The sequence below is a fragment of the Acomys minous genome (genome assembly GCF_964271855.1).
Source record: "Acomys minous genome assembly, chromosome: 13".
NCBI lineage: Eukaryota > Metazoa > Chordata > Mammalia > Rodentia > Muridae > Acomys > Acomys minous.
Window position 1 is genome coordinate 16,146,266 of NC_140495.1, and position 21,043 is coordinate 16,167,308.

The window sequence follows — 21,043 nt, forward strand, 5'->3', positions numbered from 1 at the left end:
AAGACCGTCACAATTTTGATGCCAACCCAATCTACATAGCAAGTTAGAAGGCATCCAGAAATACTAACGCAATCCTATCTCAACAAAACGAAAAAGGGAAAGAGTACTACTCATCTCTTTTCTCTTGAAAGAGACAAAATAATAAATTAGAGAGTTTTTCACCTTTTGTTTAAGAGAAAGACTGACCTGTTGCGATCACCTAATATATTGGTGTTGATAAAATCTATATGTAGGGACAATTGCACTAGTACATATCTTTAATCCTAACACTCTGGAGGCAGAGGCAAGTGAACATCTGTGAGTTCAACAATCCTAGTCTTCATAGCAAGTTCTATTCCAGCCAGGAATATATAATGAATTGCTGTTTTAAGAAAAAATATCATGAAAATTTTACTTTTTTGACCATAATTACCTTTAAACCTCTGAGGAATATAAGCAGTTTTTGGCAAGTAGGTTTAACATAATGATATTTTCCCACATACTTTTCATCCCCATGAATTCTGTGGTGAAAGATCTATTCAACTCGTATTTCTATGTTTTTTTGTCTTTTTCATGTGTATGTATGTGCAATATCTATGTGTGTTTGCATGTATGTGGGTAAATTATATGTGAGGATGTGTATATGCATATAGATGCTTGAGGTTCATGTCAGTTGGAAATCTTACTTGATTGCTCTCTACCTTTATTTTCTTTTTTGAGGCGTAGTCACTCTCAAATCTGGAGCGTACCAGAGTCAGCCAGCCATGCTGCTTTGGGGATTCTCTTTTCCTGCTTCTGCCTTCCGAGGCTGGAGTTACGGGAGAGGCACACTGTTGTGGATTCTGGGGATCCACATTTAGGTCTTGCTTGCACGGCAAGCTCTTTAACCATTAAACCATTTTTTTATATTATTGAATTAAATTCTTTATATAGTCTTAGTAGAATTCCTTCTTAGAAGAATGTTTGCTAAATATTTTCTCCCAGTCAGTAGCTCATCCTTTCATTTTCTTAGCATCCTGTTTCAAAAAGAAGATAGTTTACACAGGATAAAGATTCCTGTAGCTTATGATATCTTCCTAATAACCCCAGGCCACAAAGTGTTTTCAGTTGTATATTGAATATGAAAATACAAATTTTAACAAAATACAGGGCTCTTTATTTCTTATCCTGTATTTCACCTTTTTTATTGTTGTTGTTGTTTTATAATTTGGCTTGCTACATTTAAGCATGTGATTCATTCAAGTTAATTTCAGTGGATAAGGATCAATGTTCATTTTTTCTTTTTAATATATATATTTATTAATTTACTCATAATACGTCTCAATTGTTATCCCACCCCTTATATCTTCCCATTTCTCCCGCCCTCCTGCTTTCCCCCTACTCCCCTCCCCTATGACTGTGACTGAGGGGGACCTATCCCCCTGTATATGCTCATAGAGTATCAAGTCTCTTCTTGGTGGCCTGCTATCCTTCCTCTGAGTGCCGCCAGGCCTCCCCATCCAGGGAACGTGGTCAAATATGGGGCACCAGAGTTCATGTGAAAGTCAGACCCCACTCTCCAGTCAGCTATGGAGAATGTCCTGTCCATTGGCTAGATCTGGGTAGGAGTTCGAAGTTTACTGCACGTTATGTTCATGGCTGGTGCCTTAGTTTGAGCAGGACCCCTGGGCCCAGATCTGCCCATCATAATGTTCTTCTTGTAGGTTTCTAGACCCTCTGGATTCTTCTGTTTCCCCATTCTCCCATGCTTCTCTCACCTAGAGCCCTAATAGGATGTCCTCCCCTCTGTCCCACTTTCCTGGTAAGCGAAGACTTTCATGGGACATGCCCCTTGGGCTAGTGTCTAGATGTGAGTATATACCATTTGACTCTTTCTGCTTCTGGGTTAACTCACTCATTATGATCATTTCTAGTTCAATCCATTTGTCCACATATTTCGGGAATTCCTTGTTTTTAGTAGCTGAGTAGTATTCCAGAGTGTAAATGTATCGTATCACAGTTTCTTTATCCATTCTTCTCCTGAGGGACACTTAGGCTGTTTCCATGTTCTGGCTATAACGAATAAGGCTGCTATGAACGTGGTTGAACAGATGTTCTTGTTGTGTGCTGGAGCATCTTCTGGTTATATTCCAAGGAGGGGAATAGCTGGGTCTTGAGGAAGCCTTATTCCCAGTTTTCTGAGATAGCGCCAGATAGGTCTCCAAAGTGGCTGCACTAGTTTGCATTCCCACCAGCAATGAAGGAGTGTTCCTCTCTTTCCACATCCTCGCCAGCATGTGGTATGGCTTGAATTTTTGATCTTAGCCATTCTGATGGGTGTAAGATGGAATCTCAGAGTGGTTTTGATTTGTATTTCCCTGATGACTAAGGATGTTGAGCATTTCTTTAAGTTTTTCTCAGCCATTCGATATTCCTCTGTTGAGAATTCACTGTTTAGTTCTGAGCCCCATTTCTCAATTGGGTTATTTGGTTTGGTGGTGTTTAATTTCTTGAGTTCTTTTTGGATATAGATTTTGGATATAGATTCTTCAGTGCTATTTGTTAAACTACTGTGCTTCTCTCTGAAAGTTTATTTATTTGTATATGTGTTATTTATATGCATGTGTCTGTGTGTATGTAACATCTATGTGCCCTTGGCAAAGTGGGAGGTTGATAAATCCCCTGAAACTAATGTTATAGTCAATATGAGAGCTAGAAACCAAATTCATGTCCTCTAGAAGAGCAACAAGTGCCCTTCACCATTGAGGTGCCTGCCCAGTCCATGCCTTTGAGTTACCTTGAATAAACGTCATTTGACTGTACCCATGTGGGTTGTCTTCTAGTTTAACTAAGGCCTTCCTTAACTCCATGGGACTATTAACTAAAAGTGCATCACTTTGGTTTTATAGCCACGCTTTTCACAGAGGTATAGATTTGCTCTTGGAACTTCTTATTCTTCTGACACAGGCATCTTTCTCTACTCTTCTACTGAGGCAGCTCTCCCTAGAATCATCACACTCTTCTAGTGTCTGGTACACAGTTTTGTCCATAGCTGATTCTTTATGGGCTTGATTAAAACAGCATCCTGTTACCCTTCTTTTTCTTCTTTGGTGATGTTTGTCCCTGTGCATCTATGTTGTTAGTTCTTCTTTTGCCTATTTCTTAAGTCTCAGTACCTTTAGGATTCTGATCAAAGCCTCTTTTCCCTCCTCATTCTTAGGCGGTCCCTGCAGGTATCCAGGCAGGGAAATGAGCCCTGCAAAGAGAAAAGAATGAAAACTGGTGCAGATTGACTTTGTCAACCTGGATCAGACTTCAGTGAGTCTTAGTAACAGGCAGTTTATTCCCAATGTATTTAAACCCAGTATAATTTGGCGGGGGGCGGGGGGGGGAATGCTGGTGTAATACAATCAATCCCTGATGCACAAGGAAGCATAATTCCTTTGAAACTCAACTCAGGGTACATGTCATTTCTTCCAAGAAGCTGGGTTCTAGAGATAGGCTACCTGTACTAGCTTAAGGGTAAGGGTCCGGCTAGGTCTCAGTCATACAGATAGCATAGAGGTCATTGGGCTGTTAGCCACTCTGGCCCTGCTTGGGTGGGCTTGGGGGAGCTTCTGGCTATAGTGGTCATTTAGATTACCAGCTACCTCTGGCCCTGGTTGTAGGATCTTGATATGGCCTGGCCCAACAGATAATGCAGATCACCAGGCTGCTAATCACTCTCAGCTCTCAGCTTTCTAGATGGAAGAACAGGTTTTTTATCTTTGCCATTGGAAAGACAGTCCCGTGTGATTAACATTCTTGGTTTTTTCGGAGATCTGTAGATGCAAAGACCTCTGTGTTATGCTTCCAATATCACTCTACTTTTATTCCTTTCTCATTTTCATCAACTCTTTCAGATAAAGAATGTCAAATTTATATCTATCCTAAACCATTTGAGATTTGGTTGTGCACATCTACCTACCAGGTTCAAAGATGAAAGAAACGTATCTTGTATATATCTTGTTCACGTTTGTAGTCCCATGTTTAGCACATAGAACCTCATAGAAATTTATGACTGTTTACTTAGTGAACAAATAAGTATATGAAAAATTAATCAAACTTGATAGGATATATCTTATTATTCTAAGTATAATATTTTAATGCCATCCTTCTGCTAATATCACATACATTTAACAAGTATAACTAGTCACAAAAGGAAAGTACATTCACTTATAATGTTATGTTTGTTTTCACTGTGGCTTAATGTTGCTGTTACAGTTGGTAAGGAAGGAGATTTTTGAGCTGGGTGGGAAGGAAATGAAAGAACAAGGGAATATTTCTCCAAATGTTGCAAATACTGATTCTGATGTGTTTTATTCCATAATTTCCTACAGGAATAGTCTATATGACTTGAGAACAAAATATTTACTGGCTCTGTTAAGTTCTTATTGCAGCAAGAGGAAAAATACTTGTAAAGACATAAAGCTTAAAAAACATATATAATAGTTAAAGCTCTAAAATAATTCTCTAGAGTTGTATATAGGAAGATGTAAACTGGATAAGATAGCTTCTTCTAGTTCTAGTATGATACATGTTTTTACCTCCAGTAATAGGTGTAGACTCAGACCCAAGCTTCTTTGAGGGGAACTTATGGCGGAGTGTAAGCTCATTGCTACTCTCAAGAAGCTTAAAACCTCACAGAGACTAGACGCACAACCCCAACCAATAAATAAGCATCTATGGGGAGGTTTAGAATATCCATTGCAAATTGCTTGGCACAACAAATAAGGTATTCAGCCAGTACACACGGTTTTATCCTTGCCTGCCATAATAAGCTGTTTCATAAACACTTAGGGATTTTTCTGTAAATGCCTTCTTAATCTGCTCTAGAACATGCAGTTAGTTATATTTTTCTGTCTCTTTCTTTCCTACATTTCAGCGAACGGTTTCTGGTGAGACTGAACAAGAATGGTGGGCCAAGGAACCCAGAGAAGATAGAACGAATGTGTGCCCTCTTTACAGTATGTGCAAGTTCTCTTTCCCTTTCTGTGTTGACTCTAACCAGGGGCCTGCTGTGTGTGTATTGTTACTCTGGAAACAACCATCTGTGCTTATCCTCCCGGCTCCCCGGTGAGAATAGGAATTGATTTATGTTTCCATCAAGTTTTAATGAAATATTTGTATAGTCCTTCAATTAGATGTGGTTTTCAATTGAAATTTTATTTTAAAAACTCAAGAACCTTTTACTAATGTAGATTTTATAAGTTATTTCATACAAAATCTCTGATGTCCAAGGCATCCACCAGATCTATAGTTTAGGCGCCTTTTAGTAAATACATATAAAGTAACCCATCCTCTTTCAAATACCAAATGGTGAATCTTTTTCTACTCTCATCTGTACTTTAGATTTTCCCAAATAACCATGTTATTACTTATCCTCTCTACTCATGGCGCCATCATGTCAGAAGGCTTGGCAAATAGGCTTATTGAAAACTAAATCTCATAATAATAATACACTGTCTTTTGTGTTCTCCAAATCAACTCTTATTTATTTTTACTAAGTAAAAACTGTCCACATTTATTTATTTTAATTAATTATTAATTTATTGAAGAAGAAGAAGACAGAGTGTGTCACAATTTAAAGCATTTTGACCCTGTTGATGCTTTTGCCTATTTCAGTGATAATTAAGATATATCATATTTATTGGCTAGGCATAGTTTGCTTTTGCTGTTAATAACTAGCTAGTTGGGAGGCATATGCTGGAAGATTAGCAAGATTCTAGCAAAAACAAAACAGAACAAAACAAACAACTTCATGAACTTAGGAAGGTGTAATAGTCTCACAGTGTTATTGGCCTTACATGTGGCCTATGAATGGTAGTTGTACACATATTTTTTTTATGAAGACATAGCTTAAAGCTGACTTGATGCCTCTCAAGGGCAAATAGTATTTATCTGAAGAGTATTTCTTCACTTGATTTAAAATAGTTTACTACAAATTAATCTTTCAAAATGTAAAATGATGGTACAACAGAATAAGAAACTGTCATCGCATGAGTAGCTTTCACTGAAAATGCTCTCAGTGCTCTTCATATAGGAAAGGCTGCTGCAGGTGTACAGAAGGATTTGGAAATCTAGCTAAGCTCAGATAATGTTTTGTCCATGTCAGAGCTCAGCATTGCCTTACATTATCTCCTAGATAATGCAAGAAAGAACAGGAAAAGCAAATCTGTGACAGTTATTGAGGGAGTTAAAATGGCTAATCTGGAAAGAACAGCACAGTCTCTTCAGCATCATACAGAAAGAAGGGAAGAGTCTAGATTGTAGTGAAACATTAGCTGAGAGCAGCTTTTGAAGTGAGAGTGCTTGACTGAGTCTCTGTGAGGCCTCATTTCTAAAGCAGGAAGTGAATGTCTCAGTTAAGAAGAGGCTTCCCTAGATCTTAATTCCCTCATGGTCTCTGGTAAATCAAGAGAAAAGGTTTATGCCTAAGTAAGCTGTTGTTGAAGTCTTACATATGAATGTTCTTTGTCTCTTGAAAAATGAACTTAATTATGAAGATGTTTGAATGTAATTACAGTAAGTCAAATTTTTTATTTAGCACTTTAATTATCTGTATGAGTCTACAACCCAAAGCTGTAGCATCACCTGTATAAATAAAAAGCGTGCATAGTACTCATGATGTGTTCCTCTTCTGCCACAGTGGGAAGGCACAAAGCTGTGAAATGCATTGCTTTATAGTTCCCTTTGTACTGCAGCCCTAGATTTGTAAAGTTCCCAAGCACTAAGCATTATTGGAGGAGCATTTACAGAATTTTAAATAATGTTTTATTAATTCCTTGAGCGTTCCATACATGTTGTTTTTATCATGTTCATCCCCTTCCCTGAGTTCCTCCATACTCATACCCATTCCATCCTCCCCAAATTTTGAGCCTTTTTTTTTTAAATAATTGAGTCCCAATTTTTGCTGCCTATATACTCTTGGGTATGTGGTCACCCACTGAGGCACTGTTGATAATGATGGTAGGCATTTTGCAGTGTGGGTTAAGAGTAATTTAGGCTATCTGGATGGAATTTCCTTTGAAAATGTATCCAACTTTCTATATACTTCAGGTATATGTAATTTTGTTTGTTTGTTGAGACCAGGTTTCTCTGCGTAGCCCTGGCTATCCTTGACTCACTTTCTAGACCAGGCTAACCTCGAACTCAAAGAAATCCACCTACTTCTGCCTCCCAAGTACTGGCATTACAGGCATGCACCATCACACCTGGCTGAATATGTAATTTTTAGTCTAAGAGTGAGCATAAACGGGGCTAGAAAGATGCCTCAGTGGTTAAGTGCTTCTCTTCTAGAGGACCTGGGTTCAATCTAAGCACCCACATTGCAGCTCACAACTGTATGTAACTCCTATTCTAGAGAGTCCAACACCCTCACACAGACATACATGAAGTCAAAACAGTGTACATTAAACAAAAATAAAGAAATTATTTAAAACAGAATGAGCATAAAACAGATGAAAATGTTTTGTTTCTAATTTCTATCATTTATGGTGTATCCTAGAAGTGTCAAAATATGAGTGTTATCTTGAAAAATAACATTTAAAATTCCGTTTTTATTTAACTTTTTAAGAGTTATTTTATGTGTATGAGTTTTTCTATTACAAACACATACACGTGTGTGTACCCTGTGCAAGCCTGGTACATGTCAGAAGAGGGCATTTTATCCCCTCTTCTGGAACTGGAGTTCCGTATGGTTGTGAGCCACATGTAGGTGCTGTGAACTGAACTCCATTCTCTCTAAGAACAACAAATGCTCTTAACTATAAACCATCTCTCTAGCCCCTAAAATTCAAATTTTTGATTAGAAAAATGTGCAAAATGGAGTTTAGCACATCCATTCTCTATTAAAAGATAACTTTTTTATTTAAAAAATACTGTTGTGATACAGAGATTGTGTTCAATAAAAATTTGTAACTTATTTCTCTATTACTATTTAAAAAGAAAAAACTTCACAATATATGGTAACTATTTAGAATCCAAAACTTCAACTTAACCTTTGTTAATTACCTTTTAGTGTCTGTCTCCCTGGTCCTATTGTCTGTTCAGAGTCATTCAGCAGAGCAGAGCTGGGACTAAAGCGTAAGACAAGCAGCACACAGGCACCCACAAGTGAGAGCCTCTGCATTTTGTAACTTAGGTCACTTGCTCGCTTTACCTTAATTCTAATCCAATAAAAGTATATAAATCAGGAAACATGCTAACTCCACATTCATAAGCTGACCCCAAATTACGACCACTCTTTTATCCTTTATTATTAAAAGAGAGACAAGCATGTGAAACTAGCCAAAGATGAAAGATGAACAGGAAATGGAGCTGACGGGCTTTTTCCTAGAATACTATCAATAAAATAAAATTTCAAAGGAATATGATATTCAAGTTTTCACTATATAAATGTTTTAAGTTTTTAATTTAATGAAAATTTTCCTGCGTTCATGTGTTTTGATCCTATGTCCTCCTCTCCAAGATAGTCCCAAGATCCTTCCAACTTTCCTATCCACCCAAACTCCTGTTCTTTCCCTCTAAAAAAAAAAAACAAAAAAAAACAAAGAGAAATAAAATTAAAACAAACTAAGAAAAAGACAAGAATAACAAAACAAAATGAAGCAAATTTCCCCCTACACACACACAAACATGGAGACCTTTTGTATTGGCCAGCTACTCCTGGCCATGGAGCCTGCTCTGAAATGTGGTTAGTATACTCAGTGACACTCATCAGGAGAAAACAGATTTGTTCTTCCTGAGGAGTTTCAATTGCAAACTGTGTCTTAGAAGTGGGACTTTGGGGGCTGGAGAGATGGCTCAGAGGTTAAGAGCACTGACTGCTCTTCCAGAGGTCCTGAGTTCAATCCCCAGGAACCACATGGTGGCTCACAACCATCTATAATGCAATCTGGTGCCCTCTTCTGGCCTACAGCTGAACATGCAGGTACACATTGAACAGAGCAATGTATAAATAATAAAATTAAATTAAATTTTAAAAAAAGAAGTGGGACTTTGTACCCACTAACCCCTTTGGGGTTTTTGTATGGTTGAACCTGTGCAGGTCTTACAGTGCTGTCATAGTCTCTGTGAACTCATATGTGCATTAGTTCTGTTGTGTCTGGAAAATACTGTCTCCTTGGAGTTGTCCACCATGTCAGGTTCTTACAATCTTTCGTCCTTTTCTTTGGCATAGATTCCTGAGCCTTGAGGGGAGGGGCTTGATGAAGACATTTAGGACTGAGTCCTCCAATTCTTCACACATTGTTCAGTTGTGGGTCTCTGTTAGTTCCTATTTCATGCAAGAAGAAATTTCCCTGATGAGGGGAGAGCAAGGCACTTATCTATGGGCATAGAAGTATGTCATTAGGAATCATTTTATTACTGTGTTCCTTTAGCAGGATACTAGTAGGTTTCCCCTAGAGCCCGTGACTTGCTTAGGCTCAGTTCTTGGACATTTGAGCAGTGTCGGGTATGAAATCTGTCAACTCCTAATCCTTGTGCCACTATTGTTCTAGTATACCTTGTGGGCAAGCTGCTGTTGTAGATCATGGGTTTGTGCCTGTTTGATAGGCAGGCTGCTGTTGTAGGTCATGGGTTTGTGCCTGTTTGATATTGCGGATTGCCTTTTCTTACAGGAGTATGTGGAGTACCTCCCAGCCTCATAAATGCTAGGTAGTAGGGGTCAGACTTCTAGTTGAGCATGAGCTCAAGTTTTCATTGTTCAGTGACATAAGTAAGTATTATTTCAATAACAAGGCCTCTCCTCTGTATAAATCTTGTATGTATTAAATGTTGTGTTCTATAATCTCCCTTCTCCCACTTATAATACATACTAAAAGCAAACTACTGTGACATTCAAATGAAATATGAATGAAGTGGAATTTATCATCATTTTCTATGTATTATTTGCCTGTATTTATTTATTCTTTTTCATTCCTTAGGATCTGAGCAGCAAAGACATGAAGAGAGATTTATACATAGTTGCCCACGTGATCCGAATAGGTATTGTCCACCTTAACTATTCTCATGATTAAGACTGGCCAAACTTGGGATACGTGTACATCTGAACTTTGTCTTTTCCTGTTATTTCAAGGTCTCTCAGGATTAGAATCTGGCTTTTTATTTTAAGCTTTGCCTTTAGGCTCAGCTGTTGCAGTAGCTGGATTCGATGCAAATGAATACATGTTTTTCCCGCTTCAGATTTTCTGTTCTCTTTGGCTTTTGGACCCAAACCTTGTATTTTAAGTGGTCTGCCTTTTTACATTCTTCCTGTCACATCGCCTGCTTCTGCATTTGTCTTTCTCCAGAGTTCTTCTAGTGATATTAGAGTGCCAGGTGAACAGGTGGCACTTGCCCATTGCTGTAGTTTCTGTCCAAATACGCACCTGTGCCACTTCCCACAAACTTAGTTATTGTCGCCACTACAAAAAGATGAGTAGCATCTTATTTCTACTCAAACTGAGATGAAAGAAAGAGACTTTTCACTACTGTTCCATTGTTGGATTGTCCGTGTATATTTACAGTTTGGATAATATGGCTAGCCAAGTTTTCCTTCATAGTTTAAGTTCTAGAATATAGTGTGCAATTTTGTCAAAATGTGTTTAATCTTTTGACAATATAACAACTATTCTGCCCTGCCCCAGCTTTTGCACGTCCTTATATCACCGTTGGCACAGCCTTGCTCAAGTGGAAGAACATGCAGCATCCACAACTAAAATTCCTCTTACTCCACAGTAATTCATCAGCACCTTTTAGCATTAAATTTTGGCGAGAGGGAGAGCACAGTGTCCTTTTTACTTGTGAATATACAATTTATGAGTGTGGCTAAAAATACTTTTAAAAACTAAAAAACTTTTATCGTTAGTACAGCCATCAGGTTTAAATCTATAATCATGCTAATTTTTAAAAGAAATTAATCAGGTCATTCTTATTTTAATTTGATTAGTAAATGTACTGTAGGTGTTAACTGGCCAGATGTGACACAGAAAAAGTGCTTTGGCCAGAGGCTAATTTGGTGTTCTTGTACAGATATCCTTAGGTGACTCACTTCAGCTCCTTGTTCTTCTTAGAGGATCTCTTAGGTACCTGTAGCTCTGGTGTTAATGGATGATAATGAGAAGATGCTAGCGAGGAGCATGCTGCCCTCTGTCTAATTGATGTTCTCTGCTATGCCCAAGGCCGGATGCTCCTGAATGACTCCAAAAAAGGTCCAGCTCACCTCCACTACAGGAGACCATATGGCTGTGCGGTTCTAAGCATTTTGGATGTTCTACAGTCACTTACAGAATTAAAAGAAGAAAAGGATTTTGTTCTTAAGGTTTACACGTGAGTAGTACTACATATCAGGAATAATGGTGATTTGCAGCATGCCTTGAGAGCAGCAGTTCTCAAGTCTTAGGAACATACACACCACTATGTAGCATAGGGAGGCTAGTGTGAAAGCAAAGATTTTGATCTAAGATTTTAAAGGCCCAGGCACGTATTGTCCTTGGCTGGTGCCATAGTTTGAGCAGGACCCCTGGGCCCAGATCTGCCCATCATAATGTTCTACTTGTAGGTTTCTAGACCCTCTGGATCCTTCTATTTCCCCGTTCTCCTTTGCTTCTCTCACCTAGAGCCCTAATAGGAAGTCTTCCCCTCTGTCCCACTTTCCTGGTAAGCGAAGACTTTCATGGGACATGCCCCATGGGCTAGTGTCCAGATGTGAGTATATACCATTTGACTCTTTCTGCTTCTGGGTTAACTCGCTCATTATGATCATTTCTTGCTCAATCCATTTGTACACAAACTTCAGGAATTCCTTGTTTTTAATATCTGAATAGTATTCCATAGTGTAAATGCATCACAGTTTCTTTATCCATTCTTCTGCTGAGGGACACTTAGGCTGTTTCTGTGTTCTGGCTACTATACATGCAGTTAACTTCAAACCCCTGCCTAGATCTAGTCAATGGACAGGACATTCTCCACAGTTGAGTGGAGAGTAGGGACTGACTTTCACACGAACTCTGGTGCCCCATGTTTGACCACATCCCCTGGATGGGGAGATCTGGTGGCACTCAGAGGAGGGATAGCAGGCTACCAAGAAGAGACTTGATACCTTATGAGCACATACAAGGGGAGGAGGTCCCCCTCAGTCACAGTCATAGGGGAGGGGAGTAGGGGCAAAGCGGGAGGTATGGGAGAATACAAGGGATGGGATAACAATTGAGATGTAATAAGAATAAATTAATAAAATATATTAAAAATAAAAATTTTTAAATGCCCAGACATTTTTATTTTTAATAAAACATCTGAATTTGGAACCTTCTATCCTAAAGTGAGTGTCTGATAGAACACATTTCTATTTTGTGCTATAATATTCATGTCTTCCATTCTCCACAGTTATGTGGAGAGCACGGACTAACTTAGACATGAACTCAGGTGCCCCATATTTACCACCTCCTCTTGGTAGGGAGGCCTGATGGCACTCAAAGAAAGAATAAGCAGGCTACCAAGATGAGACTTGATAGCCTATGGCCGTATAGTGGGGAAGGAGGTCTCCCTCGGTCATAGACCTAGGGGAAGGGAATAGGCTGAAGGCGGGAGGGAGGGAGGAATGGGATGATACAAGTGATGGGATAGCAATTGAGTTGTGATCTGTATAAATTAATAAAATAAAATATATATATACAGCTTTAAAAATCATGTCCTCTGTAGAATAAGCCATCTTTATTATATATTTTCAGAAAAGCTTAACAGTATAATTTCTCATGTATCTTAGATATAAAAAAAAATCTTATTTATTTGTACTTCCCCAACAGTTAGTGCTGCTAAGCTAGCCAAGAATGCAGAATATTAAAAGAATTATTATGAGTCAAGTTATGGTGTATTTGAAGGATCGCCAAAACTTTTGCAGATCCAACATCTTCCTCTTCTGCTGCCACAGACCTCTTATGTCATATCCAGCATAGCATGGAACTATTTTTAATATTCTTCTGCCTTATAGGTGCATTCCGTCTCCTCATGCCCTTGTTCAACAGTGAGGGTAGGGTAGGAAAAACAGAACACGAACATATAGTCTGTCTTTGCTTATGAGGAATCCAGAAATAAGTGGTGAATTTAGTGACTTTTGTTTTGTTTTTGCTTTTTTAATAATGAGGTTATTTTGAGACAGTCAGTAGTTCCAGCATGGAATTCACTATGTATTCCAAGCTGGCTAATGATGATCCTCCTGTTTCAGCTTCCTGTATACTGAGAGTGCAGTCATAAATTACCATGCCCATCTTTAATGGATTTTTTAAACATGTGTATCTCTGATAATTTTTAATATTTATGTGTGTGAATGTTTTCTCGTATGTATATAAGTAAACCATAGTATGCCTGGTGTTTGCAGAAGTCTGAAGAGGGCTTTGGATCCATCCCTTGGAACTGGAGTTATGGATGGTTTAAGCCACCATGTGGGTGCTGGAAATCAAATCCAGGTTCTCTGCAAGTATAGCCAGTGCTCTTAACTGCAGCCCTTATTTCTGGTAACTTCCTAAAAACCAGCCCTCTGTTAGCTTTAACATAGCATCATTTTCCCAAATTAAGTCAAATACCATTAGTCAACTTGTTAATGTAGTTTTACCATAATATTATGTGTACATTTTACTGTTTTATCTGTTCTGTCTGACTCCGATATGGAATGAACTTAATTTATAATTACATTTAATTCAGGACTTTCTATAACCAAGTACATTTGATGGATTTCAAAATAAAAGTGCAAATGTATTTATTACATTTTTTTTTATCTCTGTTCAATTTATGGGGTAAAGCTCTTTTGTGAAAGCAGTCATTTACAAAGAAAAAATTGTCTGGCTTCCTTCTTAGTCTGAGTCAGAGTTTCTAAAAATGCTGAGTTTCTTCTTTGATGGATGGTAGAACCTGCTTCTTCACTTACTTAAACAGAAATCCAAGATCACTGTTGTCATCATCTTACCCCATTATATTCCTTCCAGTGGCAGAAGGTTGAAGGACAGTACAAAGATGGTGCATCTGCACAGAGCAGCAAGCTTTCCTTCGTACAGAGCTTCACTGTAGACAAGTAACTTGCACCGCACCCCTTCTGAAATCTTGCTTGGAGGCTTACTTGCCTAACTGCCTCTAAAACAACAGCTTTTGGTACCCATGTGCCACTGTGCAAGAACAGGATTCATGAATAGTATTTTCTTAGCTCCTTCCTACAGGCTGTGCCAGTTCTAAAAAGAAAAAAGAAAGTTGTGTTTATAGAAAGGAATAGTTATTTTTCCTTTTGAAGGAGTAACAAAGTTAAAATGTAGAATGACTTTTCCACTTGAAGAGATTACAAGACTTTGAAACAGATTCCCGAATGTAGGATTGTGAAGTTGATTTTTCATGCAGCTTGGAATCCTTCTAGGATTAGTTGCTGAAATCCATACGGTCTCATTGGACCTAGCTCCCAGAAGAAGCAGTATTTTTCAGTACATTTCAGGTGATGTGTTTGTTGATTCAATTAAACTGTAAACCTAAAGGCTTTACTAATTTGTACTCCTTGTGTTTTAGCCTTTGCTATGATAGAATTTTCTAAGTATGAAAACTTGTTCTACAGACTTAATCAGTAGTGGGCAAAATTATCTCTTCAGTTGTTAACATTCTCATTATAGTTTATATTATGCAGAGTCAACCTTTAGTAGAGGAGATGCAAACCTCCTACCAGCTCTGCCACGTCATTCCTGTGCTTCATGGTGTTCTTAAATACTGTGTGTGTGTGTGTGTGTGTGTGTGTGTGTGTGTGTGTGTGTGTATGTGTGTATGTGTGTGTGTATGTGTGTGTGTGTGTGTGTGTGTATGTGTGTGTGTGTGTATGTGTGTATGTGTGTGTATGTGTATGTGTGTGTGTGTATGTGTGTGTGTGTATGTGTGTGTGTATGTGTGTGTGTGTGTGTGTGTGTGTGTGTGTGTGTATGTATGACATACTTTAATGGAAATGGTAACAAGGAACTGAGACATGAAAACTAGGTTGTTTGCTGAGTCAAGTGCCTTAAAATCATAAACAGATAACTAAATAACCATTATACGCATTTCAATCTGATACAAATTTCATGTTTCTTGTCGCCTAGAGGGATGAAGGGTCACAAGCAGGAGCGAGCATGTTGTCAGGCTTTAGGAAACTTAGGAAGAGGAGTGCCAGGAACTTAAGCCAGTATTTGGAAGGGATATGTATCCAAAAGTAAAAAGTGTGACCAAATACAAGAAGATCTGAGTACATGATGACCACTGTTTAATTTTACAATCACAGAAGTTTACGTAAACATTTATAAAGAACAACTTTAATAAAGGAAATGTCACAACTATATTAAAAGTATAATGTGGGTTATATTTTATATTGCTTGTTATATATTTATTATAAATTATTCAATAATTATATTTATTAAATATACTATTTATTTATTATAAATTATGTACTCCATCTCATACATTGTCAAATTAAGAGATGTTGCTTACTCTCCAGTCTCACATTTTTTGAAAAAAAATCCATGAATTCATCATACGTAGCCATGCCATCATGACTTTGTCATCAGTAGAGCTACTTTCTGTATCAACTGGCAAGATTTTCCAAGGAACATAATTTTTACTTCTGTCAGGTTGCTTTTTGATGCTTTCTTTGATTTCTTAATGATACTCTGTCATCAGAAATTCATTCTGAGACATAGCTGTTTATTTGCTAATTGAACTGTGATTTGGTGGTGGTGACTGTTTTAAGTCCATACATGTGAACTCACAATATAACTACTACTTTTTCTGCTCTTAAGATGATTTGATAAGGAGTTTGGAATTTGAATGAGAATAGATGAGAACACATCAGAGTTTTATCTACATATTTTAATTTTTTGGATGAACCTCTATACTGTTTTCTGTAACAGCTACAGCAACTGACATTTCCACCAAGAGTGAATGAAGGTTCTCCTTTCTCTACCCACCAACATGTGTTGTCATGTTTTGATTGTAGATTTTGTAGACTGTATGAACTTATACCTCATGGTGGTTTTGGCTTTGTTATTTGTGTGTCATTTTGCATATGTTTATTTGATCCCTGACCAATTTTTTTAATCATTAATGTTTTTAAAATATTTATTTTATGTGTGTTCATATTTTGCCTTCATGTATATATGTACGCTATATGTGTGCCTAGTACCTCAGAAGGTCAGAAGAGAGCACGGGAGCCAGTTGGTTGTGAATTAGTGTGTTGGCACTGGGAATCAAAGCAACAAGTGCTCTTAACTGATGAACCATTTCTCCAGCCCCTACTATTAATTTCTAATTAGCATGCCAAATAATGGACTTGATATGACATCCTCATACATATATATTATTTTATTTGCTCATCTTAGTAAGGTTACCTCATTTTACCCCTTTGTCTCCCTCCTCCTCCTCCATTGGTCTCCTTCAGTTTTTTGTGTATGTGCGCATGTGCATGTACATCTAGATTCAACATGAGAAAAATGTGCCTATGGTTATGAAACTATTCTTTTTTCTTTATTTTTATGTATTGGGGTTTTACCTGAATATCTGCCAGTGTGTCCATTACATGTGTGCCTGGTGTCTGGCTCTCCTGAGGCCGGAAGAGAGCATCAGATTCCCTGGTCCTAGAATTACAGACAGTTTTAAGCTGCCATGCCGTTGCTGGGAATTGAACCTGGGTCCTCTGACAGAGTACCCATAGTTCTTAAATGCTAAACCATCTTTCCAGCCTGTATTCTTTACTTTTAATACCCACTATCTCTACCTTCGGAACCTAATTGGATTTGTGTCCTGCCGTAGTAAAGAACTTAATGGTCCATAATTCAAAAGTTATCTCAAGGTAACTGTTGTTCATGCAGGAGTAAGCAGCTCACAACAGGAATCTAATACAGATCACATTGTTAATTTCAAGTTTTTGTTTTTGTTTTTGTTTTTGCCACAAGATTGGAAAACACATCAGAATATTTTCCTTCTTTCTGTTCTACTAGTCTACCATAGTGACAAAAAGAAATAATCTGCTCAAATAATAGACAAATATAGAATATTGAATGCTTAACCTGCTTAGCAAGCTCCAAGCCCATGAGAAACTCAACAACAAACAAGATGGATAGCACTTAAAGAATAACGTCCAAGATTGACCGATCCTCCCCCCATGTACACACACCAGCATGCATGTAGGTGAACATGCACATGCATATATACACATGTACAAATTAAATGGATCTGAGACTAAAGCCGGGCAGTGGTGGTGCACGCCTTTAAACCCAGCACTTGGGAGGCAGAGGCAGGCGGATCGCTGTGAGTTCAAGGCCAGCCTGGTCTACAAAGCGAGTCCAGGATAGTCAAGGCTACACAGAGAACCCCTGTCTCGAACCCCCCCCCCCAAATGGATCTGAGACTATAGCTCAGTGGTAGAGCACTTGCCTAGCACTTGTAAGGCCCTGGGTGTGATTCTGGTCCTACCACCTCCCAAAAAAAGTTCAAGGTTAGGTAGGTAGATTATTTAATCATTGCACAATGTATACATATATGGAAACATTATGTACCACTCAATTAATAAATGTAAATTTTTGTTTTGTTTTTGAGACAGGGTTTCTCTGTATAGCCTCAACTGTCCTGGAACTCAATCTATAGAGCAGGCTGGCCTTGAACTCACAGAGATCTGCCTGCCTCTGCCTCCAGAGTGCTAGAATTACAGGCATGAACCACTACCGCCCAGCTATTGATGTAATTTTTATGTTTTATCTATTCTATATATTTTATGTAAAGACAGTTTAATTTAAAAAATATTGTTTAACCTATAATTGTTCCTAAAGAACAATAACAACAAAAATACTAAGAGTAATAATCATCTCATAACTTTATACAACATGCTAGTTTCAAAGTATCATTCTTTATAATCAACATTTTATTCTTACTAATTTTGAATTACCATATATCTTACCCAATAATAATAAATATGCATATATTATATTAAAAGACTATAGTACTATTTATTTTAGTTAAAAACTTGGATACAAAAAAAAGGCAGTCAGTAAGAAAAGTGAATATAGACTATGTAATCATTCATCACAAACATGAAGAAAGAACACAGACCATGCAGTTTAAGAGCGCCCATTAAAAAAAAAAAAAAAACAAGACAGAAGAAATCTCAGCCTGTATCAGATGTAATGACAAGTGTACATGAGATGAAAAAAAAATCCTGTAAGAAAATAATTCTCTACAGAGTAAAAAACAAGTCCTATATATTAATAAAATTCATGAAGATAATAAAAATTTCACAAAAACACAAATATAAAATAAATAGGATAGGGGCTGGAGCAGTTAAAGAGCATTTGCTCTTGTAGAGGGCCTGGTTGCCAGTACTCACATGGTAGCTCACAACTATCTGTAACTCCAGTGCCAGGAGATCTGATGCCCTCCTTTGACCTTCATGTGCTCTAAACATATATGGGCCACATACATACATGCAGGCAAAACATTCATACACATTAAAATGAATAATACATTCAGCATAGTAAGAAAAACAGGTTGTGTATAGTCAGAAACGAACAGAATGACAAAATTCACATACTGATGATAAAATAGAAAGTGTAAGACATAGTGTACAGAACGAGTGTTAGGACATCAGGGGTTGATGCAGAAAGAACACACCTCCTTTTCTAGGGGCTAAGTTTTCCTATGCCATCCTCTGAGAACATATTGTTTCCATGGGAAGTAAAGCAGCCTCTCAAGGTAGGCACAAAGACAGCCTCCTTTTAGCTTTAGGATCCCCAACAGGGCCAACAACTGCTTGCTTGTCTCTGAGAAATAAACACTATTTGCTGTCTTCCCCCCTTCTTTCTTTCTTTCATTAAGTTATTTATTTACTTTACATACCGATCACGGCTTCCCCTCCCTCCTCTCCTTCAGTTCCCTCCCTCTCCCCCATCTGTCTTTCTTCCCTTTTTCCTTAGAGAAGGAGAGCCCTCCCGTGGATGGCAACCTGCGTTGGCTTATCAAGATGCAGTGAGCCTAGGCACATCTTCTACTGAGGTTAGGCAAGGCAGTTAGGGGAAAGGGATCCGAAGGCAGACAGTGTGGCCAGAGACAGCCCCTGCTCCTGCTTTAGAAGTCCCACATGAGAACTCAGCTGCACAGCTGTTACACATGTGCAGAGGGCCTAGGTCTGCCCCATGCACACTCTCTGGTTGGCAGTTCACATCAGAGTTCACATGTCATTCTTGGAGAATTTCCCCAGCAGTCTGTGTATTTCAGCTACAGGAACACTGATCAGATTGAGCCTTAGCACTTCTATCTTGATACCTGGGGAAAGGCAGAGCCTCTGCCTCCACTTCTTTACTGTTGCAGAAAACCTCATCTTAATGTTATCTATAGGAGCAGATGGGTCATTTCATATCAGTGCATAGTGGATTACATAGTGAAGATCTCAATGCATTGACTTATATGCACATAATATTTACCTAAAGCCAACTTACTAGAAACAGAAAGACTACTAAAATAGAGAAAAGATGATTTTGTATCTCTTAACAGACAAAAAGGCCAAAATTAATCTGTATGGGGAGAATCTGATAGTTAAGAAAATATGAGTAAGGTTGATATACCAGATAATAGCATCATCGACATACACTATGGTCATTATCTCTCTTTTACAGAAAGAAAAGGGACACATGAAAGAACTGAGAGTCTCTATATAAAATTAATCTGAATAATATGTAAAATAATTTACATTTTTCATAAATAAAAGTGATTTTAAGGCTGAAGATATAGCTCAGGTGATAGAGCTTGTCTTTCAAGCATAAGGCCCTGGGTTTAATTCCCAGCTCTACAAAGCAAGGGGGATATAATTTTCCATGTATCTTCTATGAGCTACTCTTAAGAACCTTGTTTAGAAATGCATACTGTCCACTAAATACCATACAAATGAATATCAACTGTAGATTTTAAAAGATGGAAAAGTAATCAAAGAAAATAAGACTGGAGGTGTAGTTCAGCAATAGAGTTTTACATAATGAGTACAGTGCCTTGTGTTTAATCCCTAGCATCACCAAAAATAAAAATTAAACTACAAAATTCAGGATAAAGGTTATCTCTCACTGTTAATAGCCAATAGTTCAGAGCTATAAGGTAGGGGACTCTGAGCCCCTCCCCCTTTCTAGACTAGTTGTTGATGGAGTTGGCCCTGTGTAGGCCTAGTGCAGTAGCTGTAGGTATGAGTTACTGACAGCTGTAGTTGTAATGAGTCTAGAAAATGGCATTTCACAGCCATTCACCCTATCTTCCAGCTCCTGCATACTTCTCACTCCTCCTTTTCCCCTTGATGATTGTAATATATTTGACTTTCAAACCAAACTGAGAATGGCAAATCCTCTAAATGGTGCAGTGAATTATTTTTATCTTTACAGGCCTGGGTGTTAAACTGTAATGAAAGCTGTTGTTTCTCCTGTTAACAGATACTCCTAAGAGTCTTCTAGGAGCAATTATTTGAATGATTCAATTAGACAGTAGGAAAGCAAACTAATGTAGCTAGAACAAGAATTGTTACAGGTCTTTGACTTCTGTTTGATTTGTACTTCTGCTGAGTGATTCGACGTGCCCTTGATGAGAACTTGACCAGTCAGCAGCAGCCTGTTGCTCTTCCTTCCCAGGCTGGACCTTTTTGGACTAATCCCAGTTCATGAACTGATTAATGTGTATGTACACTGAGCCTCTCCCATCTGCCAGACCTAAGCCTAGTTGTCTCCTGTAAGCTTTGAACTCCCAGCCTTTGTCCATGTTTTTGTATGTCCCTTTTCCACAAAAAAGAATTTATACTAGTTCATTTCTACTGTGTTTGTATAGTGTTCAGTTTTCCCTTTTATTGATGTGTCTGCTTTTCTCACCATACCATAATGACACGGTACAACTCAAGAATGGGGACTGTGGTAGTTGTGCTCCTATGAGGTTCCTTGTGTCATAGTTGGGCTTGCAAAGGAAGGATTTAAACTGCTATTCGATACATTGCTGTGTGCTTTTGACGCTGAGGCTACCTGTTCATAGAACAGATTACTGACATTGT

At 38.1% G+C, this 21,043-nt stretch overlaps 1 protein-coding gene across 6 annotated transcripts in view; it reads left to right on the forward strand.

Moving 5' to 3' along the window:
* DOCK3 (dedicator of cytokinesis 3) overlaps positions 1-21,043 on the forward strand; it is a 336,530-nt gene that overhangs the window by 193,003 nt on the left and 122,484 nt on the right. For all 6 annotated transcript variants that reach the window (XM_084752557.1, XM_084752558.1, XM_084752559.1 and 3 more), the window contains exons 10-12: positions 4,883-4,964; positions 9,927-9,987; positions 11,163-11,310. In XM_084752557.1, coding sequence (XP_084608683.1) covers positions 4,883-4,964; positions 9,927-9,987; positions 11,163-11,310 — 291 coding nt within the window. The remainder of the gene's footprint in view (positions 1-4,882; positions 4,965-9,926; positions 9,988-11,162; positions 11,311-21,043) is intronic.